We start from the raw sequence: 26,862 nt of genomic DNA, 5'->3' as shown, positions 1-26,862 counted from the left end.
CCTTGAAAGCACATTTTCATAGTTTTTCACGCGATGCAACTTTGTGCCAGACATGGCTGGATGTAATCAGACACCCAAACATAACAGCCAAATAAGTTCGCAAACGAGGACTAAGGGTATGCAGCAACTACCTTGAAGGCACCGACTACCAAGGCGACCGTCTGAAGCCTGGAGCTGTACCCACCGTTTTCCGATTGTTGGTCGAACAGCTCGAGGTAGGTACTATGCGAGCTGGCTAACGATATCGCACCTGTCTGTGATACATGGCCTACCGCCAGTTGCCGTTTGTCCTGGGAATAGCCTGTGGTTCCTCAATCTCTGCCCATTCCTGACTCTCACACGATCAGCCTGCAAATTAGCCAGCTGTTCTTCTGTGTATTTCGGCTCAAATCGATAGGGCGCAAAAATCCCATGATCAAAAACAAAATCTCCTTCGTCCTCAGACATTTTCGGTTTCGCTAGCTAGTAGTCATACAACACTATTTCTACGACCAACCTAATGTTATTATCTGCAGGTACGCCCACATCAGAAGTCGCGCAATGATGTGCATCCTCGAGTTTGACACTAAACTGCCTGGGTCTAATTCCTGCATTTGTAAAGGAAAACAACAAAACAGCGTAAAATATTAACATAATGAAATAACTAATCGAAAAATGAAGGGCGACACATTCATTAGAAGGACAATATCAGTCATGAGAAGCAGAAGTGCTATAAAGTGTAATTCCCCTTTAAGCTCTACATCCAGGGATATGGTAAAGGCATAAAATCCCACCCACTGGGGGCACCCACTTTAAAATCCGCTGATACCCTAAGCTAGGCATGGGTCTCACCTCCTGCAGAGCTTGTCTCAGAAGAGACAAACCAGAAGACACAGGACACCATATGCATGGCCACATGCCTAACATTTCCCTTTAAGTTTGAATGCAATCTGTGACATTTAAGTGAGTGAATGAAAATCTTAATGTCTGTACAGATAATGGTGCTGAGGCCTGATAGTTGAAATTTTTAAACAGTTCCAGTTTCAAACGGAAACCAACGTGAAACAATTTGGTTTTGTTATATGGAAAATATTTTGACTAAAGGTAGAGGTTACAACTGGCTGGCTTTGACAATTAGAGAGGCAGATTGGTCTCAGTTGCGCCGGCTGGTGGAGAGAGCACACACACCTGGGCTGTGTTAGTTAATCAGCCCAGGTGCTTAAATGTGTGCTGCTATCTGCAGTTTGGGGCCGACACCAGGAGCTCACACTGAGATCGCTGTTATGATTTTAGTTTTGTTTAATTTCAGTTTTGTTTCTTTTAACAAGACGGGAAACAGTGAACTGCCACTGAAAAGTTGGAGGAGCTGGTCTGCTGGAAAGCAGTCCAGCTATAGAGCAGGGAACTGAAATAGTACTTTCTTTTGTCTTTGTTATTTTAGCTTGTTCTTTTAGTTTGTTGTTTTTGCCCGGAACTTGTGAGGGGGAAAGGTGAAGGTGCTTGTTTATTTTATTTTGTGTTTTATTTCCTTTATTTCTGTGGACTAAAAAATCTTGGTAATGAGAGAGGTCAGAAGAGAATGGGCAGACTGGCTACAACAGTGGTGTGCAGAAGGACATCTCTGGACACACAAGTGGATGGGCTGGAGCAGCAGAAGACCAGCAGAAGAACATGAAGATGAGGCTACAGTGGACATGTGATCACCAAAACTGGATATCTGAAAATTGGAAAAATGTCACCCAGTCTGAATTGTGATTTCTGCTGCGACGTGTAGATGGTAGGGTCAGAATTTGGCATAAACAGCATGAATCCACGGATCCACGGATGGTGTGGTGTATGTTTTCTTTGCACAGATTAGGTCCCTTAATACGAATTGAACATCATACCACAGCATGCCTGAACATCGTTGCTGACCGTGCATCCCTTTATTGCCACATCCTACCCTTTTTCATATAGATACTTCCGGCAGGATAATGTCACAAAGCATGTATCATGTCAAGCTGGTTCCATGAACATGACTTCCCATTTACTCCAATGGCCGGTGCATGGCCCCTTGTTTTACTGACAGAACTCAAGCTGAAGTATCTTTTGTAGTACATTTTGTAAATTTTTTATGACTTATGACCCTCCCCTCAGTCTTCTTTGGCTAAACAAATTTTTCTGACAAAGACACTGTTTAACATCAGTATAAATTCCTTTGATTTACATTCAAAACCTTTTGCTATAGATCCTTGCATCCTATTTGCCCTTTTAATTGCAACAGCACAATACCTAGATCCTGACAGACTTTGATCAACTATTACTTCCAAGTCTTTTTCAAATTGAACACATTCTAAGTTTGTTCCTGCTTATATAAAATATAAAATATCCCTGCGCTCATTTTTATTTCCCACATGCACATATTCAGCAATTCTAAACACAATTTGTTAGGTTTCCTTCAATTTATAGATTGTATTGAAATATTCTTGGACTACTTTAGTAGATGACTGTTTGCTTAACATCCCAGTTACAAATACAATTTTAACTGGTCTGTTTCAAATGTCCCCATCAAGATCATTTTGACTCCACGTCCCACAGTATCTTGCACAGATACGATCTTTACTACCATTATCCTTTGTATTTGGAAACAATTCCAAACCCACTCTAAACTAACTGCCTGTATTTTGAAATGTCTGTACGTGATACAATATCAAATGCTTTTTGGAACTCCAGATATATGTAATATAAGCATAATTTGATTCCAAACACTTCTTCAAAGAAGTACAAGAGATTACGAATGACCTTCCCATGCAAAAACCACATTGACTATCTCTTAAGATATTGTTTTCTCAATTAATAATTCCTAGTTGTCCCTAATAACAAAACCAGTATTTTAAATGAGATGGAAGTTAAACTGACCAGCCTGTAGTTTCCTGGATCAGTATAGCTCCTCTTCTAATATTTTAATCTTCCTTGTGGTCATCTGGTATTTGTACATCTATCAGTGCTTTGTAGATGATCTCTCCTACTAACCCAGAAGAATTATAACAATTTTTCTTGCCAACATTTTAACAACAAGATTTCATGTGAAAGGAGGCAAGTAGACTCAGTGCATACATTTAACCCCTTACCGCACATGCCAAATCTGGCTTATTCTTGCCCATTTAGGGGGTACCCTATTTAAAGCTTTATAACTCCAGATGTAAACAGAGACTTTAAAATTGGCTTAAAAGAAGCAAAACGTTTGTCCCATTTACAATACTAACTTAGATTAGTTTATATTTATAATTTTGGAAGAAAGTGCCACAAATGCAATTGTCTAGGCATTGTCTTAATTTGCAATGAAATACTGAGAGATTGCATATATACAGCAGGTTAAACTATACATGTTGTGGATCAAAAACTTCTTGACCACAAGTTCATAAAATCTAAGGGTGGATATGTAGAACTACTAAAGATCTATAAAGCAAGCAGTGTACGCAGCATCTCCAAATCTATCCAAAATGTCTAAATTATGCATTGCTGTAAATGACAACATATTCACGTATTTCACTAAACATCAACTGTTTTGAATCAAGAAACTCACTGTTGCATCATTTCCAAGTGAGAATTACAAGCTTTCAGTCAGTACAGTGGTCTAAAATATCTAGGGGTCCAGAAACATATCCAAAAACTCTCCAAAAATGAATAAAATGCTTTTTATCCATTATAAAGCATATAAATGAGCCCCTTATGAAGGTTTAAGATAAAACATGGACAGTAAATCAATGATACAGTTCTATCCGCTTCTGTCTTCTTACTCCAGAAAACGATGTCAGCTAGGTCTATCAGCAAACATATGGCTTAGCTATGCTCAGAAGTCCTCAATAGTATAGTATTTTCCAAGAAATTATGAAAAATCGTTGACAACATTTCGTCAGGTGCAGTGTCTTTTACTGCTACCACAGAGTGAATAAGTAAGTGAATGCGATGATGAGAAAATTTTCGGTTACGTTGACCTATAAAACGCTATTCCAAAAGCAAAATTAGACAGGTTATACATCGCCAGAAAGCTTATACTCTCACCTACTGAATAAATGAATTGTCAATCAAGTCAGACTGTACTAAAAAGGGCGACAACGCCGTAAACAACACGTGGTATTACGCACAGCTATATTGGAAGGTACCCAGGTGTCACAAATGCGCGTATATTTCACAAACGGATTGTCCAAGACAATATATGACCACTCAGTCTCAAAAGGGACATCTCTACGCATAAAGCCAATGATAAGGTTGTATATTTATTCAATAGTTATTCCTAGATATTGACTGTAGAATGACATGGTATCATTTTTGAAAACTGTGTCTCATTTATTTCGTTATTCAGTGAGCAGCGTTTTCACTGCTGTATTGGCATATCTTAGGGCTATTGTCAGGTTTATCTTGTTGCTATGACGGAATATGATTTTTGAGTGGTGAAAGAATATTTTTATGAATGCCCAGATAGACAATATTGTCCATTATGTCATGGGTGGGGGGTGTAGTTGCAGATGAGACTACAGGGAGGGGGTGCTTGTAAAACGAACGACCAATGGTGGCGCTGGAAACTCAGCATAGTTGTCGTGTATCATCTACTAATGAAACTGAAACAAAGCGTTTCTGTTTTTAACTCATACTTTGGTTGCAGTAGCACTGAATGTCTGAGTTCAGCAATCTCGGCACGCTGGTGTGCCGACCATTAGGGGCTGTGCGCTAAGAGGTTAACCCTTCCCCCCTTTTTTCTCCCATTTTGGATTTCCCAGTTGTTCTCATCATCAGCACTCATCACTGCAACCTACATTATCAATTCAAGTGGGGCTAGTGGAGATCTGAGCTGGATGAAAGCACTTCATGCACAGCTTACCAGACAGAGCTTGGGTAACTGACTGACCAGCAGGGATCACTAGTGACCGAAACCATCCCATCTGTGAGCGACTCTGGACTAGAGCCAATTGTGTTTCCCTGAAAGGCTGCCAGCCCCAGTCCGAAACACCACCGTTTGGATCCTAAACTACACTGCGGGGCCCATCAATATCCTAGAACAGTGCCTTAACAGAAAAGCCACCAGCAGCCTGCCGTTTCACCTAATTGACTTGCACTTGTTTGGGATCAAAGTTAGCCCTGCTTGCCATTAGGATGTGGGATGTGGAGAGGATTCTTGAACATTTTTATGGGTGTAGACGCAAGAATTACCACTACTATTACTAAAACATTAAAAGCAGGTAGCATGGAGAAATAAGAACCATATTTATCATACTGTACAGTAGACATTGTGTACATGGGGACCTCAGTGGTCTGTGAGCTAATTATAATGCTGAGCTGAGCTGTACCGGTAAAATAAAACCTCTTTTAAGATTGACAATTTAATCGCTATTCACCGCAGGGCTGGCATCAATCCCTTCTCAGGGCTCTACAGTGCTGTCATTTTAGAAGCATTTGCTCCCGAAAACTGATGTGTGCTAACTGGAAAAATTATTTAGGAGCACATCTACTAATTGGGATGCATTCGTGTGCTGCTAAATTTTTCAACTTGGGAGCACATGAGCTCCTTAGAAAAAATGTTAGCATGAAGCTCTGCTTCGTCAAATCAATTCAGACACTTGGCGGGATAAATGCAGGTAATTTGTTTCCCATTAAATTTTTTTGTATCAATTTACTCAAATAAATTCTGTTCCCTCAATTCAGTACTCGCTCATTAATTCCTTAATTCAATCTCTTTTCAATATCAATTTTCTCAATTAAATTACACCAATCCACAAAATTATATGATGCCTATATTCAATTTGTATAGATAATACTAAGGGAAAATAATCCATATACAGTATCAATACGAATATTGTAAGTAACCAATGATTGACAATATAATTATTAAACAATATTTTATTTCTTTATGGTTTTCCATGTTTCTGTCAGTTTTCACCAAAAAAATGAACTCTTCAAATACAACTATTCAACCTCAAGTCAGTTCTAAATTTCACAAAAACAAATGTTGTTCTCTACATGTTTCCAACCATGGTATCTATTCTTTTGATGGCACACATATAGAGAGAGTCCCTCAATATAAATATCTTGGAATCTGGGTTGTTGAAAAGTTCAATTTTAAATTTCATGTTAACAAACTAGTTACAAAATTGCAGACAAAACTAGGCTTTCTGTACAGAAATGTGCTGTTTTCCTAGGTTCCACAGAAATAATATAGTATAATCAGTATTTTTATTTTTACTGGATTATGGAGATATAATCTACATTCAAACTGTTGCTACTACCCTGAAGCCATTAGATGCTGTTTACCACTCAACGCTAAGATTTATCACCGGTGACAGCTATATTGCCTCTTGTATGCAAAGGTTGTGTGGTCGTCTCTATTAGTAAAAAGAGAGCATCATTTTTTAAAATTTATTTATAAAGCATTATCGAATAAACTATATATAAACTATAGCCACTATATATCTCATCTATTTTAATCCTGTACACTAACAGTCATAGTACGCATTATGAAATAGGCTTACCCTACACGTTCGACTAGTGAGAACCAACCTTGAAAAAATTGCTGTCAGTTATCATGCCCTGTTCATTTGGAATAAAATACACAGCGCGTAAAATTTAAAATCATTGCTGCCACTTCACCCGGTCAAAACTCCAATCTCTGAGCTTTTTAAGTCTGAGTGTAACTGTTTTTCATTTCTGTTTAAATTTTTAAGGATTTTTTATTTCTCATTTTTAATTTCTGTTGCACTTACTAACTTACTAAGTGGGGCGGCCGTGTAGTATAATGGGTAAGGAGCTGGTCTTAGCTTTGATTCCCAAGTAGGACACTACCGTTGTACCCTTGAGCAAGGTGCTTCAGTATATATCCAGCTGTATACATGCAATGTAAATTCCATGTAAAAAGTTGTGTAAGTCGCTCTGAATAAGAGTGTGTGCTAAATGCCTGTAATGTAATGTAAAGTATCTAGCAAACTAGTAGGCTAGATGGCCAACAACCTGCGCTGCCATTGTAAATGGTAATAGTAAATGGAGTGCATTTATATAGCGCTTTTATCCAAAGCGCTTTACAATTGATGCCTCTCATTCGCCAGAGCAGTTAGGGGTTAGGTGTCTTGCTCAGGGACACTTCGACACACACAGGGCGGGGATCGAACCGGCAACCCTCCGACTGCCAGGCAACCGCTCTTACCTCCTGAGCTATGTCGCCCATTGTAACATCCACTATAAAGCAGAGGTGAGAGAGAATATTGATTTCAATGTATCTATCTATATTGAAATAAATAAATTGAATTGAAAATACGTGTCATGGTGGTTATTTCTTAGCAGTTGGCAGTTTCGATGGTTGGTTGTTAGTTGGAGAATGTTACCATTAGATATGCTATTGCTGAAAACCGGAATGTCACGCTCTCTTGCTAGCTAGCTATCCATCATAGCTAGCTTCTTAACGTCTGGGTACCTATATCAAAGATCTGGGTAATCTGAGCCAAAATAATAGGCTATTACCTTACCGTGCAGAAAGGGGGTCCACTCAACACCAGCATGAATCTGGTGAGAGGGGCTTCTTTATCTGTAAGATTCTGTATCTGTTTGGAGACACATTTTTAAAAAATCAATTTCCAATGTTCATTTTTATTAGCTACATTCGTCATTCATTCCGTTGCCTTAACTTTCTATGTATAGCCAAGTCTGCTGTACTAAGTGCTGTGCTCTTTTTTGTAGAGAGGTAGGACACAACGATGACATTTTACTCTCATACAATAATGATAAGTGATGTAGAAAACCTGAAAAAATAAAGCAAAAGTGTAACTTTGTGGAAAACTGCAATAATATGAATGGTTAATTAACACTCTTAACCACTTTGTGCTAGCCCCCCAGTGGCCAGGACGGCAACATTCTAAGATTGCTCAACTCGGAGTGGGAACAACAAACTCTGTTGCAGCTTTATTAGTTTCTAAGTGCCACCATTGTTGCGTGTTGAATAACTATCTTCATTAAATAAATTAAATGATAATGTTAAAAATATGTTTTGTGTTTCTGTGACATATATACAATAAAAGAGAAAATCAGGAAGCGGGCAAATACTTATTCATGGCACTGTATATTGTACCATGTTGGTCTGGCATTCACTCTTATTGTAGAAGCTAGCTAGTTCGTTATTGATAATGTAATGTAACTATTGGGACAAATACGTGTTATAATCTAATCTCATCAAAATTTCAGTGCCAGTGGGTAATGTAACAGCATCAAAGATTATGAAATGCATCACAATCACCTTTTTTTTCTTCAAAACCCTAATCCCTCTCTAATTATAGACCTATCGGAGGCTTATTTCAAAATATCTTATGTCCAAATGCATGATGGGATGCTCAATTAGTCAAAATGAGTATAATATCAAAGCATTAGGTCATTAAGAGCTGTCTATTTTGTAATTTAAATACACAAATGGGCTAGTTTCTGTTTGAGCTAATTCAGTATATGGCGAACATTTTTTCATTATAATATCAGCCCATTTTCCACCTGCACCACACACTTTGAGCTCTGCGCTCCTTGCCTCTGGTCACAAAAATACCAACATACTCTAGCCAGGCCCAATGTACCTGCACACTGTGCCACTGACTACACCCAGGCTCCCTGCAACATTGACTCTGGGAAATACAGCCCTTATAATGCAGCTCAACAGATGTAATTGTGGGCACTTGATTGACCAGCTGGGGTCAGTGGTGTGCAAGGAGACACTATCACTGTCATCCTGGCCAACTGAAACCACCTTGTCCTTGGGTGAGACCAGAGCCAGCTATAGGTTGACCTGAAGGACTGCTGGCCACAACTGGCATTGGATTCAGTACCAGACTGTGGGGTACGTCCATGCAATCAAGCAGCGCATTAAAGAGTAATTGCACGCACTGTTTCAGCCTGGCTTTTCCTACTACACAGTTCTAAAAAATGCATCCTGGGGTGGGCAGAGTAGGTGTGTCCATCTCATATTTGCAAATTATTTGTAAAACACAGACTCGTGAGACTTGGATCAAACTGTCAAATAAAGCATTGCAGATCAAATATGAACCAACAGTCTGTAATGGCCTATTTTCGTTGGTGGAATATCAGAGAGTTTATGAACAGGCTGCCATGTTTCTCCAGTTTGAAAAGCATTGGGCCAAAACCAATCAAGCCAATCAGGAGCCAGCAGTGTTCCATTGTATTAAAAAATAAACAGACAAAATTGTGGGTGGCAACAATCCAGAGAATGGCAAAATAAGAATATCTCTTATTTGATCTGCCACACAAAATGGTTTACTTTTGTTGTTATTCCTATTTTAAAAATCTGAAGCCTTGGAGCTTTGGAATTTAGGAATACTATATCTCTTTGGCTCCAAGGTTTTCCTCTTTGAAGGGGCATTGATAGTTCTCTGTATCTAGGGCAATGGTGTCAACAGTCACTGATCTGATTTGCATTAATCTGTTTTCATTTAACTTTTGTACCAAGGACTTAATGTAGTTACTGTCCTGTCTGTACTATTGGGATTTTTAAAATTTATTTTTTATGGTCAAATTTATGGAATCAATAATCTTTCTTAATAGGCCTACATCTGATGGATTACATTTAAATAGTAATCTTCATGATGTTAAAGCATTTCACCCAGCCACCACTAAGTGTGTAGTAACCATCGCAGCTGCCATTTTGTGATGGACCACTCACCATACCTCAACCACTGAATTATTAAATTAAACATATTAGCTATTGAAACATATGAAAGAAGAATTTTGTTATAAATATTATGCCAGCCTCACGTAATATAAAAGTTTCTCCCTTGATAATGAGATAAGGAAGTGATTTCTGCAGCTTGGAGTGGGTGAACAATAGAAGTCCTCCACAGAAAACATGAATGATATAGACTTATTTAAGTCTTTGCAGATTAGCTAAATTTAAAAATATATTATGAAAAACTGCATTTCTGGAGTTTATTTCTGGAGTTCACCTGTGTAATTTATATACAGTGCCATCAAAAAGTATGGGAGCAGTAGAGTTACATTTGAGTCATAGATTTGGGTCATAGATTTGATGTACCTATTGTATTTAAGGGCTATGCAACCAAATATTAGACTTCATTGTTTTCATTTACTTTTAAGTTCATCCATTAACAGCTGAAAATGGAGGACTCAACACAAAAACAGCCGTTTCTGTACAACATATACACATATGTAAATACAATGAAATAAAAGCTGATTGTCTGTACTTTCGTCTCATATTCATCTTTTGATCCCAAATCCAAATGCAAAAACAAATTTAATTAGACTGTTATCACACTTATGGAAGGCACTGTCTGTTTTGTGAGATTTGGAACTTGATGTTGTTTTGCTATATTGTGTTTTTGATTGTATTAGGCCTATGTAAAACATTGCACTCTTTTGCACTTTTGGTGATTTCTGTGTTCTTTTTTCATGATAGTGTCACATACAGAGTATTGCTCTAAATATTGGGCCTAATATTAATAACAACTAATAATAACAGGCAACTTAATCTTCCATTTGGCAAGACTCTCCAACCCCTAACTATTCACCTGCACAGTACAGATTCCTCACTTTGTGGAATAGAAGAATGGTTTTGGAAATTTTTCATACAAGGGCTTTCTCTTTCTTTTCTGCAGAAACCTGAAACTACACAGCCCATCAAAGACACACACACACACACACACAGAAAAAAGTACCTCTCTCATAACCTCCTTTATCAACTGTTTGCATCTCGAACTACTGTGTGAGCTATAGAATCTGATTAAAAGGACATTCATCAGAAGTACAGGCAAAGGGTTTGTAGACTCTGTTTTCCTACAAAAACCAAACTGCCTTAATGTTGCTCCTTTTCAGGCAGCCAGGAGTCAGAGGAGGGTACACTGCCTCTGATGTCAATAAGGAGGGAAAAACAAGATCCGCCTCTAATGATGTCACAGAGACCAGTTCAATTGGGATGTGGGGGGACTTTATTTAAGGGACTTGCTCTCTTTTGGTAATCCAGTAAGGACTGGTGAAATGCTCTGAGAAGATTCTCCCAAAGCAAGGATTTACTGATCAATTATTTGAAGAAACAGGATCTAGTGGATTAAACCCTGAAGGAAACTATACAATATACATCACTTGTAAGCTGTTTTGGAGATGGGGGGGAAGTCACAGTTTTTTCTCTCTCAGTTGTTAGTAATAAGAAAAATGGCTCTTATTGCTTCAAATTGTTAAAGCGGTCAAAAACATACTATACTCCAACTTAGCGGGCATGACTGAAAAATCTTCACTTTGGTCATCTTAACTGGACGTGACACTTTCAGACTGGATTAACAAACTGAATCATTATTTTTTACTGGTATTTCTGGTGCTTGTCCTGAATTACTCATAGTCCTTAAACTGTTTCTGCTTTGCATACTTTAGTGTGTAGTTTTCTTCTGTTAAACACAGAAGAAAACTGTCTTGTCTTCATCAGTCACAAATAAGTATGCATATCATTTATAAAATAGAGGACATGTTCATGTGTCATTCCATTATTTTATATCTGCTGTAAGGATGACATTGAAAATATGATAGTTAATTTGTTTCTGAAAATCGTTTTCTTTGTTTTCTTTCCAGATTAATCACCCTACCTTCATTGCATAGATTTCTGTGGAGGTTTGCACTTTCAGGATGTCAGTTATATTTGATTGTCTACATTTGCTTGGTAAGAACCTGTTCATTTGGCAAATCTTGGTCTTGGAAAATTTTTAAAAAGTTTGCAACTTAATTTAAAATACATTGAACCATCTTATGTTTTAGTTTTGCCATTAAAAGAAAACTGTTTTTACTTAAACCATGTATCATCTCCACAGGACTTATCTTTCTGATGTGCAGTACATTAAGAGCTGAACCAAATGGTGAGTACTCTTTTAGTTTATCTATACTGCATTTTTTGTTGTTGTTTTAATTTGTAAAAATGTAAATATATTTTAAATCTGTAAATTAAAGGAGTGTAACAAAGCATAACTTACACATAAAATAAGAAAGCAAGCAAGAAAGAAAATGCATCTGCAAAATGAGATGTAGGTCTATTTTGAGAAGAGAAGAGTTTTATTCTCATACAGGTGAAATTCTGAAACAATATTTATTTCAATAATCAACAGAATCATTTTTTACCACCTTTGTTTTTACAGTATGCTACTGTTTCTGTACCTACTGCTATCATTAGAAACCTCATACCAGACAAAATGAATATCACAATTAATACTTACCGCCTAGGTCTGCATTTTTTTTTCAGTTCCGACCCCCATCACCTGTAGGACGCGTGGTGTCGACCTCGCGGAAGCACGTGCAGTGGTTGTGTGCCCACCCAACTGTGCACCCCAGCAGCTCTCGGTGTACGGCTCCGAAGTGTACGCCTCAGTGTCGAGCGTCTGCGGAGCAGCAATACATCGGTAAAGTGAATGTTTTATCAAAAAATCATTACTGGTAAAATAAGACAATTTTCAAGCCAACTGTACAAAAAATAATCTAATAAGCAAAGCTACTGAAATAGATGTATATTTTTCGATGTTTAAAATTTTGTTATATCGATTTGTGAAACTTGCTCGTTTCAGCTATTCATATTTAAACGGTAGCATATTATTAATAGCAAACACAGGTTTAAAAAAGACATGAAATATTTAATGCCTTCTAAACGTCAAACACACAAATTTAGGACTTAGTTTTGATGTTACATTGTTTTCTTGAATATTTTGTATCTTAAGGTAAGTAGAGCTACCATCCAGTCTATGATTACTATGTAGCAACATGTAATTTATTAAATAAAAATATATTTGCTGAAATAATAGTTATTTATATTATTTTAATTATTAATATTCTTGATTTATACATATTGAAAAAATTGACATTTTTTTCTGCAAAATAAGTTATATGGTTAAGGTAATAATGTTTAGTAAAATAAATAAATAAATAAATAAATAAATAAATGACTGGGATTTAATCAGCACTTCTTAACTCTCATTTGTAAAGGAGAGTTTTTTTCAAGGCAAACAATGTTTGGTGGGTTCATCTGTGATCGCTGAACTTGCCAAACTGTTTATGAAGAAAACACAAATAATAATATATTGATTGAAACCCAGTCGACAATTATTAATATTAGTAAATATATGTATTCGTATAATTTACAGAGACCAATACAACTTAAATATGCTTTATGTTGCAAATGTGTTAGGTAATAAATACTAAAGTGATGTCATTGTATTAAACTTTTACATTTAAAAATGAATGCATTATTTCACATTTATCTTTATAGCAATAACAACTTATCTTTTTGCTTGTACTGTATATTTTACAAAAGGACACAACATTACACTAATACTGACACAGCTGTGGTAGTTTTGCCATTTCACTGGGTGATCAGTAGAAAGTGATGAAAAAAGGACATCCGTAACTACAGTAGGGGAAACTGTGCGGCTGCACAGCTCGGTATAATTGCACATGCTTTCCACGCCCATTCTATGGTTAATGTGATATCTAAAGCTGGAAACATCATAGTCTGAGTTCATATAATGAAATGCATAACTGCTGGGCCAAGTTACATTCATAACTGAAGAAGCAATGGACCACATTTACTTGGTGATCTTTATGTGGAGAAAATATTGTTATTTTTAATTTGGCCTTATTATGTATTGAGTTTGTCTTAATTGTATGTATATTCTACGGTATAATTAATTATCCATAGATATTAGCAACTAGCTTTTCTATCTCCACGGGTGGGGTTGAGGTGTGTCGCCTATGTTGCAGATATTCATTTTTGCACTTCTTTTTGGTAGCCCACTAAACCAGTGTTAACGGATTATTGGTTAAATTGCAAATCTCCATAAGCATTGTAGTCTCCATACCAAATCCTCCGGAAGGGCTATATATAGGCTAGTCCCATATCAGGTGTAGCCGAGCTTGCTTAAATGGCTGGCAGCTAGCAGGGAGACTGCAGATGACGCTGAAGAGTTAATTAAAACATTGGTCCACATATAGGAAAATCAGGTAGCCAACTAAATCTGCTTTTGTTTACTTACCAGCTACATTTCCTTATAAGACAAGCTTGTCAGTATGGATTACTAACAAAAATCGACGGAGTCCGCAGAACTTTCTCGGGCATTCTGTATTAGTTAGCAGAAAGCTACAACTGTGCATCATTCAGCAATTTTAAAACGAGTGATTAGGCCAGCATTAAAGATGTGCACGGCGCATTCCGAATGTTGCGGGTGGGCGGACGGGGTTTAGCCTACTCTCGATTTGATGCCTGATTTAAAGATTTCTTGACTTTTGTGATTTTCGCCGTCGATTTTGGGCCTTTTATCCTCGATTTTAGTGATTTATTCCGCCCTCGTCGCCAACGTGACATCAAACCCAGTTATATTCCCTCATAGGTGATAGGTCTATGGTGATTCAGATTCATTTCTTCCATTCTCTGCAGGTCTCTGTAAATTCCTTCCATCGTTGGTTCACTGTTTATAGAGACTGAAATGAAATTCAAAATGTGTACCATCAACAATAATCAGGGTTCTTGGACAGACTCAGTTCAAAGATTTTTTTTCGCCTTTCTCATTTTTTATACGAACTGAGGAAGATAGACTATCAATAAAGCAATATGAAATGACTCCATTATCCTGAACAGTTATTGAATAGAATGTGGATTGTGATCCATGGCATGTTGCCTACAAGCTGCTTTGAGTTACTTGAAGTATATTTTCTTTTGACCGTAAACCCTGAAATTCCTTTACCTGCTCACCACTGTTATTTGAATCTTCTGTATGTATGTAAAACATACTTTATCACATAGAAAGACTATCGAAAGCATACGCTAAAACTGAAATAATATTTTAAAACTCCAGAAAGTGAACTAACCCTTTAATGGAAGTAAGAGATGTCATTGTTAATGCTGGAATTTTTGGGTGTAGTTTAGTGGGTGCATTGGTGGAATTTCTTAACGTCATGATTATTCACCACTTCAGACTTACAGTTCCTTGTTCCGATCACAAATTAATTATTCTTTGACTTTTCATGGTCATAAAGAAAAGCATCATTAACTTTGAATTGAATGCAACCTTTCTTTCCTCTGGCTGGTGTCCTTTTTGTACATCCTTTTGATTGGGCGGCTTGGTTAATGCTTCAGTATGTCTCTGCACCTCTGTTAACCATTTCCACTCACAACGATTTACTCTAATCACACTGAAACAGTGAATAAGGAACCATATTGGTGTGTTTACGAACAGACCTAAACTCAAGTGAAGTGTGGCAGAAATAAAAGCATTTAAATGAAAGTGTTCAACGTGATACTATAAGCCTCAATGCTTTTGAAAACAAAAAGATTCCAAAAGTAGTGTGTATGTGTGTATGTGTGTGTGCCCTATCATTTTTTGCATGCTTAATCAACATCATATTTATGTTGATTTGGAAATTGTAGATTTGAAAACGGATTGATTAAAGTTTTTTGTAGCATGAATTAACCATTTTGGATAAAACTGGCATCATACTATATAGGTTAGCATAACATTAGGGAGTTCAACATTTTAGCCAAGAATCATTGGAAAATATACTAAAAGTAGTTTCTAGTACTGTTTTCAACTTTATCATGCAATGTTTGTCCTAGTCAGACATATACACTATATGGGCAAAAGTATCTGGACACCCCTTGGTCTGGGGCTGTTTTTCTTGGTTTAGGCAAGGCGTCTTCGTTCAAGTGAAGGAAAGTCTTAATGCTACAGCATACAATCACATTCTAGACAATTCTGTGCTTCCTCAACAGTCTGAGCAAGGCCCTTTCCTGTTTCAGCATGACAATGCCCTCAGGCACACCGATGTCCATATAGAAATAGTTTTGTTGAGAATGGTGTATAAGAAATTGACTGGCCTGCGTAGAGCCCTGACCTCAACACCTTTGGGATCAAATGGAATGCCAACTACGAGCCAGGCCTAATCGCCCAATCAGTGCCCGACCTCACTAACACTCTGGAAGCAAATTCCAGCAGCAGTGCTCCAACATAGACTATAAAGCCTTCCCAGAAGAGTTGAGGTTGTTATAGCAGGAAAGGGTGGACCAGCTTCATATAAATGCCCATAATTTTGGATGAGATGTTGAATGTCAGGTGTCCACATACTTTTGGCCATGGAGTGTACGTATTTGTGCCTCACGTTACATTACAGACGTTACCATATATTACAATGCCCAGCAAAATATAAATATTTTACATATTCAAGTTATGTACTGTAGTGCAAAAAGTGCATTATGAAAGCTTTAATTGCTAGTGTAGAATTGCTGGAGTGTGCTTGTTAGCAGACAAGTTTAAATTATACAAGTTTTAGAAAAAAATATGGTAGCTAGCTATCTCACTCTCTAGAACGACATAGTTACAATGCTGCAAGGTGGAGTTTTGCCAGACTGCACATTGATCAATGTTTTCAGAACCATATCCTCTGGTATGGTAGCAAGGATGTAGTAGTAAGGAGACAGTGGTATGCGGCTGTTTTTATTTATTTATGGTTACTTTACATAACTTTACATTAAATAATCCAAGACTGGTGACACATTCAACCACATATTGCACACAGTATAAATTCTGAAGAAATGTTATTATGCTGATGGAAGTGTTGTATCAGTGTTATATCATGTTGGAGGTTGCAAAACATGTGGATCTTCTGAATCTTGAGCTATCACCATGAATAGTTCAATTAACTTTTCATGAATAAATATTCCTTTACATATTTAGAAGTATAAATTTAAAATATTATTATAAAATATTATATTCATATTTATATCAATTTCTATCATATTCATTCATTGATTCCTGATAATTTTCATAAAATTACTCTACTATCCAGCACCCTTGGGGAATAATAATAATAATAATAATAATAATAATAATAATAATAATAAAAAAAAACCTTTAAGCCAATATTTCATTGCTCTAGGGCCCCGCCTGCTGGCCAAACAACTTTACAGCACCTGCTATTTAAAAAACAAACTAGTCATTTCTAGAATTGTCTTCACAAATCTACAAGAAAAGATACAACAATATACATTTGGTGTCGGGCTAGTGGTTTTTTGTTTAGTCCCGATCATTGCGGGATGGTTGAACAGGAACTCCAGGAAGTAGAACATTCAGGAAAGTATAATGCTGGGTAGTAGATGTTCTACAATTTTGAATCTGTATGTTGGAAAGAACCTCCCCTCACCGCCCCCCCCCCCCCCCCCCAAAAGAAAGGCCCTAATTATGCACATACTAATACATAATTTTTTTTCATCTGCCTCGGCTTCTGGAACTCTCATCATAAATTTCTCTTGCTCCTTCCCTCTCTCCCTCCTTTGCTCCCTCCTTCCCTCTCTGTCTTCCAGAGGTGTAATCACTGAATCGGGAGGGCCGCTGAAGGTCCACAGACTGCCTGGTCGGGAAAACTACCTCAGCTCACTTTCTCATGGGGTCAAATCTCAGACTCTGTCCAGGTGGACGGCATCATTTACTGTGTCCAGTAGGTGGAGACATGTACCGCCACTTTATTTACTGTGGGTTTTTAGTTAAGGAAACTTGTCTTGTTCTATACTGCATTTTCATCAGTTGAGTGAGCCTCTCTGATTCTCTCATGAGTAAATGAAGTAGAGCTGCTGATACTTTTTCTGATTTGTCTTTTCTGAATATCAGAAATTCTGAGATTGCTTTATATTTTCCTTTCCACTTCAAGTGGATAAACAATGGTAATCCCTTTGAAAGCATATTACAAGCATGGCTGTGTAAAAAGTACAAAAAACTTTTGTAAATATTAATTAATTAATTATAATTAATTAATAATAATTAATGAATTACAGGATATGCATTAAAAATGAATATAATATGTAAAATGTCACTGTTATTCAAATCAGCGAAATGGAACACTGCTCTCAAAAACTTTATTGCAGTGTTTTCAAGTACAGAAAAGAATTCCATAATTGAATGCGCCGGGCAGCATTATATTAAAGGGTGGGTAGCTGAAAATGTATAACTCATAGTAAGTGGGGTTTGAGGTCAGAAACCATTATTTTATGTCATTTCTGTCCTTGTTTTTTTGTCTGCCAGGATTGATCAGCCAGCCCATGGAGGTGTTGGGTGAATCCAGTACCGCTGCGTTTCCCAGACCTGGTCCAGGTGCAGTGCAGCCAAGGACTTGTCTGTACTAGTACAGACAAGAGCTGAGCCAAAGGCTCTTGTACTCTATAGCACAGGCTAGACAGGAGCTTGAACCACAGCCTCTCTGTACTCTACAAGGCAGGCAAGACAAGAGCTGAACTGTAGTCTCATTGTACTTTACAGCATTGGTTAGAAAAGAGCTGAATCACCGTCTCATTGTACTTTACAGCATTGGTTAGAAAAGAGCTGAATCACCGTCTCATTGTAATTTACAGCATTGGTTAGAAAAGAGCTGAATCACCGTCTCATTGTACTTTACAGCATTGGTTAGAAAAGAGCTGGACCGCAGTCTCATTGTACTTTACAGCATTGGTTAGAAAAGAGCTGAATCACCGTCTCATTGTACTTTACAGCATTGGTTAGAAAAGAGCTGGACCGCAGTCTCATTGTACTTTACAGCATTGGTTAGAAAAGAGCTGGACCGCAGTCTCATTGTACTTTACAGCATTGGTTAGAAAGGGCTGAATCACCGTCTCATTGTATTGTACAGCATTGGTTAGAAAACAGCTGGACCGCCGTCTCATTGTACTTTACAGCATTGGTTAGAAAAGAGCTGGACTGCTGTCTCATTGTACTTTACAGCATTGGTTAGAAAAGAGCTGGACCGCAGTCTCATTGTACTTTACAGCGTTGGTTAGAAAAGAGCTGGACTGCAGTCACATTGTACTTGTGGTCCAGTGCAGGGTGGGCGGAGTGACAGGAGTTTAGTTTAAACAACCTGTTGGGGAGCTTTATTAGAGGCAACCTAGGTACAGTATATTTTCCCCACAAAGGAACAGTTCACATTTTAGTCTAAATGAAGGTAAAAGCCGAAAAACAAAACAACTTTTGACTTAAGCTGATGCCCCGCTGATTCACTAGGCAATAAGTCGCAGGTCCTGAACAGTCTCAAGCCGCCATTCCAAGTGAGACTGAGCCAGAATTTGGGAAAAGACAATAAAGACAATCATTGGTACTGTTATCTTGCTGCCGTGGGTTGTCTCCCGACTGCAGGCGAGCTGCCTTTTTAAGGCAGCTGGTGTCTTGCACAACTCGCCGCAGGTGTGGCTCGTTTCACTCTCGTGCAGTGGGGTGCATGTTCACACTGTTGTGTTGAGATGTGTTCGGGCAATGTGCTGTAGCGCCAGCCGGGGACGCTGTTTGCTGATGTGACGAGGCGAGTGGGTGAGGCGAAGGAGAGCTGAGCCTCGGCCAGCGTCACACACTCTACAGTATTTAAGTTGGACCAGGACTATGGAGGCTTGGAACTGGAAGCTGCTTAAATTTCACTTGTAAGAGAAGTCTTCTTCACTGCGGTGTTGGTCTGTAGCTATCCAACAACACAGGTGATTACAACCCTGTGCTTGTAACACCAGCCCTGCCAGGAGGAACTCCTAAACTCCACCATAGTCTTGACTGCTGACCTATCCTGGAGGTTATAATAATATTTTTTTTTTACATGGAGAGCACTTGGTGGGACCTGTTAGTCTTTTGCTTTAGGAATTGGCTACTTTTTGAATGCAGTATGTATAGTATGACTCTGTATGACTGATTACTGAATCATGACCTTTTTGGTTCCTCACAGTGAAGAAACCACTGAAGAAGAACCCAAAGAAGGCAGCTCAGAATGGAAACAAAGGTCAGGTAATTTAGGGAGAACGGGTAGGGGTAGGGGCCAGTACCCAAAGTGGACATGTGGCTTTTTAGTCCCCATAAGGTGTAGAGTTACCCATTGTTTCCTTTTTCTTCAGAATTGAAGAAATCACATTATTGACTGTGGCTGGTAGTCCTGCTGGGTGACGTACAATTTCTGATATGATCGCCTGGGAAAAGGGGATCAATCATTGCTCACCAGTGACCTCCGCTGTTCAATCGGGTACCCAGGGACTGCTTGCCAAAGCTGCACATGAAGCGTCTTCTTTCCTCGTATGTGAGCTTGGCTGTGGGCTGCAGTCTGAAAAGAAGCAACACCATGTGTATCGTAAGGAGAACCATGGATGTCCTTGTTCTTCTGAATCAGTTGGAAGGATCACAGCATGAGAGCAGCAATGAATGCAGAATTGGACATCCCAAATTAGGGAGAGAATTGAGAATGCCAAATTATATATTTAAATATGGGGGACTATGCATAAATGGGATGGGAAACATTCTTCAGGAGGCAGGTGTATATGTGTCAGTGACTACTGCCCATAGAAGTATTTACAAACAGAAATACAGAGGCTAAACTGCAAGATGCAAAACCACTAGTTAGCCTCCAACACAGGATGTCCAGGTTACAGTTTGCTAAGAAGTACCTAAAAGAGCCTACAGAGTTCTGGTGGATAGATGAGATCAAGATTCACTTGCATCGGAGAGATGGCAAGAGTGAAGTGTGGAGGCCGAAAGGAACTTCCCAAGATCCAACGCACTCCCCCATATCTATGAAACATGGTGGTGTTATAGTTTGGGCATGTATGGCGCAGCCACAGGTACTTACTTGTTTTCATTGATGATGGATCTGTTGACAGCAGGAGAAGAATGAATTCTTAAGTGCGCTGAAACATCTTATCTTCTCAAGTTCAAGCAAATGCCTTCAATCTCATTGGCCGGCTCTTCATCCTACAGCAAGACTGTGATCCCATACATACTGATAAAGCAACAAAGGAGATTGCCAGAACTGGAAAATTCTTGACTGACCAAGGCATCCACCTTATCTGAATCCATTTGAACATTTGTTTCATATCCTGAGGAGAGAACTTCAGGCAACTAGCTCACAAAACAAACAGGAGCTGAGGACGGCTGACACTACAGGCCTGAGAGAGCATCACCAGAAAAGATATTCAGCACCTGGTGATGTCTATGGGTCACAGACTTCCAACAGTCATTGCATAGCAAAGGATATGTGACAAAGTACTAAACATGACTACGTTCATTTACATAACATGAATATTTCCCAAACGTTATGGTGCCCTGAAATTGGGGGGGGGGGGGGGTAATGTATAAAACGTGGTATAATTTCTACATGGTGAAACCGAAGTGTATAAACATACCCTTTGATAAAAGCTGAAAATCTGGAGTACAGAGGCAAATTAACATAAAATGTGTTTGTCCCAAACATTACATTACATTACAGAATCCATGTCATAAGTCTCAAAAGTCCGAGGACACTACCAAGTCCTGGTTTTTAAAAATAGTTTATCAAGGAATAATACAACTATGATATTCCAATTACACTTCTTATTCAAGAAAATGTTATTCAGAACAAGGAGAGGTTATTAGGATTGCATTTCCACCACGGTCACTGGACCTGAACCCAATCAAGCATCTGTGGGAGAAGTTGAAGACCGACCGAAAAGGCCAAACATGAAGTAGCATCAAAAGATCACCGAAGATCTATGGGAAGTGTTGAGAAGGTGCTGTGATGAAATGGAAGATGAGGTGTTGCATAAGCTGGTGAAATCAATGCCCAGCAAAGTGAAGATAGCAATGAAGGCAAAAGGCAGACACACCAAGGACTAACAATTTTTGATTTTCAATGCACTACATGGCCAAAAGTATGTGGACATCTGACATTCAACATCTCATCCAATGGGCATTTATGTGAAGTTGGTCCACCCTTTCCTGCTGTAACAAACTCTCTCCTGGGAAGGCTTCCATTCAACCAGAAGAGCATTAGTGAGGTTGGCCACCAATTGGGCGATTAGACCTGGCTTGCAGTTGGCTTTCCAATTGATCCCAAAGGTGTTGGATGGGGTTGAGGTCAGGGCTCAGTGCAGGTTAGTCAATTTCTTCCACACTGTTCTTGACAGAACCATTTCTATATGGACCTCACAATGTTCCTGGGGGCATTGTTATACTGAAACAGGAAAGGGCATTGCCCAAACTATTGGGGGAGCACAGAATCGTCTAGAATGGGATTGAATGCTATAGCATTAAGATTTGCCTTCACTGGAACGAAGGGGCATAGCCCAAACCATGAAATACAGCTCCAGATCAAGGGTGTCCAGATACTTTTGGTCATATAGTGTGTATATAGTTTTTGACTCATTAAAAAATAATGTTTTCTTGAATAAGAAATATAAACAGAGTATCGTATTTGTATTAGCCCTTGATATATGTATAATTATGTGTGTGTGTATTCATCTGTGCATGATTTAGAGAAATAAAGGAACATGTTGCATGTATTCTGTTCGCCTGTGTCACAGGTTATGTCAAATAAGGCATGCCAAATAACTGCCCCTTCTAGTGTGTGGTTTTTGGATTATACTCTAACTTCTACAGAACTCTAATAATGACACTCACTTACCTAATGTCCCAAAGATGAGGGATGGATGTACATAGGACATGTGCTGGCAATGGGATTTACACCAGGGTGAATAATGAGCAGAAAGCCCTGATTTGTGTGATTTAGTGGAGCTGTTTGTATGCCTAATGCATGCTGTGGCTCTGTGAGCAGACTGCAAAGTGGACATCGCCTTGCTGCTGGACAGCAGCTACAACATTGGGCAGCGGCGCTTCAACCTGCAGAAGAGCTTTGTTAGCAAGCTGGTGCTGATGCTTCGGACTGGACCAGAGGGACCGCATCTTGGGGTAGTGCATGTCAGGTGGGTCTGAGCTGTGGGCTCATATTCCTATTGTTAACAGCTGACAGATACTGACAGAAATTGAAACATAGATGTCATACATTTTGTGGTTGACTGGAATATGTCTCAGTTATAAATATTGGAGATGTTTGACAGCAACTCTGACACACACTGTGGATACCTCAAAATCCAGTTAGTTCTGGAAGAACCTCTATGTTGATATGAAAACTCTAGATGATTCCACAGCCTTCACTCATTGAAAATGAAATAAAACCACAATTAGTGAGACCTCCCATATAGAGTATAGAGTCATAGATGCAGTTGTACTAATAGTGTTTTTCTAAGTTTAGGTTCCTGTAGGCTGCACTGAGCATGTCCATTTTCAGAGTGCACAATTACTGAGCCACTTTTTTAGTGTGCCACTGACCATGAAATTAGTCTCATTTTGAGGGAGCTGAGCTTGTTTGTATCTGCTAGCTAACTGATCCCACGATTCCCCTGTGCTTGTCTCTTGGCAGTGAAATGCCCCAGACGGAGTTCTACCTGAAAAACTTCACTCAACCCAAAGACGTGATTTCTGCTATCAAGGAGATGGGGTTCAGAGGGGGCAACACCAACACAGGTCACTCATCCGTGACCCAGCTGCCTTAACATAAGGCTGAAAATGCATGGAAGTGTTTTGCTGGACCTCCCTTAAATCAGATGGTCCTATCGCAACTAGGTCCTACACTTGATATCGGGGCCCATTCAGGTTTAAACCAGAAAGGTCTTAAACTATAACAAGCTTCTAGTTTACTCAGTATAGTGTAAAGAATCCCAGTGAATACCTTATCCTCCAGAACCACGTTTCAGCAATTATACCAACGTGCAATTTGTGTAAGCAACTCATCAAATGAACACACAAACCTATGTCGTGTGCATATTGCTGAGTGGCATGTGGTGTTTGGTGTGTATATCACACTGACTGGTTCACTGGAGCTTTGCGACAGATTTGCGCAGGTGCTTAGATAAATGGCACAGATGCAGTTCCACTTTGGATTTATCAGTGCACTGATATTCTATCCCCTCAGGTAAGGCCCTGCTCCACACAGTGGAGAGCTTCTTCAGCCCAGAGAATGGTATGAGGCGGGGACTGCCTCGCGTGGTGGTTATTTTTGTGGATGGGTGGCCCTCCGACAACCTGGAGAAAGCGGCGATGCGGGCGCGAGAGTCCGGCGTAAACGTCTTCATGGTGACTGTGGCCAAGGCGGCGCATGACGAGCTTGGAATGGTGCAGGATGGCAACTTTGTACAGAAGGTGAACACAGGTTTACTGGAGGAGGCATATGAAATACTTAAAATGGCCCAGATCTGGGTCAAATAATCGTAAAAACTTTAACCCTTTAGACTCCAGTAAAATTTATGAAACATCTATTTTCACTAATGAGAAATATAATCCCCTCAAATGACTCTTTTGGTTGGTAGCACATTTTGTTGAAAATTCTCAGGCGCCTGTAGGATTGTTTTTAAATTTTACAACTATCTAAAGCCAGGCTGCCCAACCCTGTTCTGAGAGATCTCCAACCCAAACAAAGCATACCTCAATTCAACTCAATTCAGTTAGAGATCTCATTCAGCTGCTAATTAGTAGAATCAGGTGTGCCCAATTAGGGTTGAAATGAAAACCTATGGTATGGTAGACCTCCAGGAACAGGGTTGGGCAGCCTTGATCTAAAGAGTTTTTATTTCAGATACATATTTGGCCCAGGCCTGAGATGGCCAGAAAGTTTAGTGTGACAAGATAATCAGATTTAGAATGCATTCATATGCATCACTTTTTCTGTTGTAACTCGCTTTAATACAAATAACATGTGCATTTTAACAATGACAGAATAAGCACACCAAGACTTTCGCATGATCACTAATAACATCTATCAGATTTCATCATGCATTGCTTTCTGTGTGACAAGGAAGAAGCCAGACAACAATCTCTGAGATTTCCAGATTCCAAGTGTGTGTGCTGTAATTTTTACATCATCACTGTGTGTGGGGAACCCAGGCGGTGTGCCGGGACAACGGCTTCTTCTCCTTCACCATGCCCAGCTGGTTCAGTACCAACAAGTATGTGAAGCCTCTGACTCAGAAGATTTGCTCGGTGGATCAAATGCTGTGCAGCAAGACCTGCTACAACTCGGTCAACCTGGGCTTCCTCATCGATGGTTCCAGCAGCGTGGGTGATGGAAACTTCCGGCTGGTGCTGGAGTTCATGGTTGGCATCACCGAGGCCTTTGAGATCTCAGACTTGGGGGCCCGTGTGGGTGCAGTACAGTTCACCTATGACCAGAAGCTGGAGATGGACTTCAACGAATACACAGACAAAGAGGCCGCCCTGGAGGCCCTGCGGAGCATCCGCTACATGAGTGGTGGCACGGCAACTGGCGACGCCATCTCGTACACCCTCGCCAACCTCTTCCAGCCACACGAGGCTAGCTCAAGCAGGGACTTCCTCATCATCATCACGGATGGGCAGTCTTATGATGACGTCGGGGGCCCAGCACAGACTGTCAAGTCAGAAGGTAAGTGGTCACCAAGCAAAGCACAAATGATACTCGCATGCACAAGCTGCTGGGAGTCATTTACAGATTTTTTTCCTGCATAGTCCAGTCTGAATTTTCTGCATTCAGCACGTGATAGCGAGGACTGAATGTGCAGTGAAGGGTGGACAAATGTTAACAGGTGGCATGGTAGAGTGTACCTTGAGAATATGCAACAAAAATCTATATTACGAATTGTTGCTTCTTCATATATGGGGTAAATCTTGAAATGGGCCAAAATAGGATCAATTAGCGTAACGCAAAGGTATGTACTTAGAGGGGTATTTCATTAGAGGGTATTAAGGCTTAACACAGATGACAATGAGAAAAAACATACAAAGGCACTGTAACCAATGGCTTGGTATAAAAATGGTGCAGTTTCACATTAAGGTTGAAATTCTCTAGCTTTTATGCACAGCCTCATGTCGCCCTGAACTAACAGAAGCCCCTCCATCCTCTTACTCCCCCCCCCCTCCCTCCAGGGATCACCGTGTACTCAGTGGGTGTGGCCTGGGCCCCACAGGATGACCTGCGAGCCATGGCGTCAGAGCCAAAAGAGAGCCACACCTTCTTCACCAGAGATTTTTCTGGCCTGGAGCAGTTCCAGCAGACCATTGTCAAGGGCATCTGCCGGGACTTCAATGAAGCCCAGTAGGGGTGCTGTGCTGTTTAGGGCAGGGCAGGACAGGGGGAAACCACCAGTGGAGGAACCAAAGGGGTGTTAAACCATTTTAATTCCCACTGAATGAACCCTTTGGGAATTACAACAAAACCTAAAGGGGTTTTTTTTGTGTAACGAAACATATAATTTTCAAATTATCATTTGACATATTGAATCTTGACATTTATTTCAGGCTAGCTGGAAAAGGTCAGCAATTACAGTTTATGATAATGAAATATAGGACCCATGTTTTACTGCACAATATAGACACAGGGTAAACATTCCTCTATGAACACAAAATCTTGTATAATGCCAAGTTTCACAAAAAATGTCCCCAGCAGTTGTTCCTAGTTTTTTCAGTGATGTTCTTTCATAAATATATGCAACCAGGATGAACCAAAACACAAGTCTGATGCTAAAAGTTTTGCCAAAGTATTACAGGCCTCCCAGCTGTGGGCGCTGTGGTTGGCATGGGAGAGTTTGGCTTGAGCACATGTTTCTGCCGAAGCGCAACGTTTCATCCAAACAGCCAGAGCAGTCAACATGGCACAAACCATACATCATTATAAACAGCACTACACAACTCATCTCTTCCTGTTCTTAACTATTGCCATGTTGATGGGGTATACAGTGTATCATGTAATTATTGCTTTAGGACCAGAGGGAGCTAAAGGAGTTTTACAGCAGCTAGTAAACAGCATAAAACTCTGGATCCCTCCTGATTTAACTGGAACCTTGTACATCTTTAGATATGGAAAGCTGGAATAGCTCATGCAAGGCTTATATATATGAAGGATGGCATATTTTCCACAGGAGACAACTGTACCCAAATAGATGCCACTTTAGCATGCTCACTGCTTCTGCAGAAACTAAGATATAACGGGGATGTTGGAGGGATTCTACATTTCCTTACTTTGTAACTTATT

The 26,862-nt window shown here is 39.4% G+C and overlaps 1 protein-coding gene across 1 annotated transcript; it reads left to right on the top strand.

Annotated features, from left to right (window-relative positions):
* Window positions 1–10,963: 10,963 nt before the first annotated feature.
* Window positions 10,964–26,736, top strand: coch (coagulation factor C homolog, cochlin (Limulus polyphemus)). The gene is made up of 12 exons (XM_035407977.1): window positions 10,964–11,096; window positions 11,575–11,662; window positions 11,811–11,855; window positions 12,236–12,392; window positions 17,336–17,469; window positions 18,051–18,119; window positions 19,726–19,779; window positions 22,576–22,723; window positions 23,221–23,324; window positions 23,773–23,999; window positions 24,741–25,257; window positions 25,758–26,736. Exons 2-12 carry the CDS (start codon window positions 11,629–11,631, stop codon window positions 25,928–25,930), a joined length of 1,662 nt encoding a protein of 553 aa, XP_035263868.1. The 5' UTR covers window positions 10,964–11,096; window positions 11,575–11,628; the 3' UTR covers window positions 25,931–26,736.
* The last annotated feature ends 126 nt before the right edge of the window (window positions 26,737–26,862 follow it).

The sequence above is a fragment of the Anguilla anguilla genome, chromosome 1 (genome assembly GCF_013347855.1).
Source record: "Anguilla anguilla isolate fAngAng1 chromosome 1, fAngAng1.pri, whole genome shotgun sequence".
Lineage (NCBI taxonomy): Eukaryota > Metazoa > Chordata > Actinopteri > Anguilliformes > Anguillidae > Anguilla > Anguilla anguilla.
This window is presented reverse-complemented; position numbering and strand designations above follow the sequence as displayed.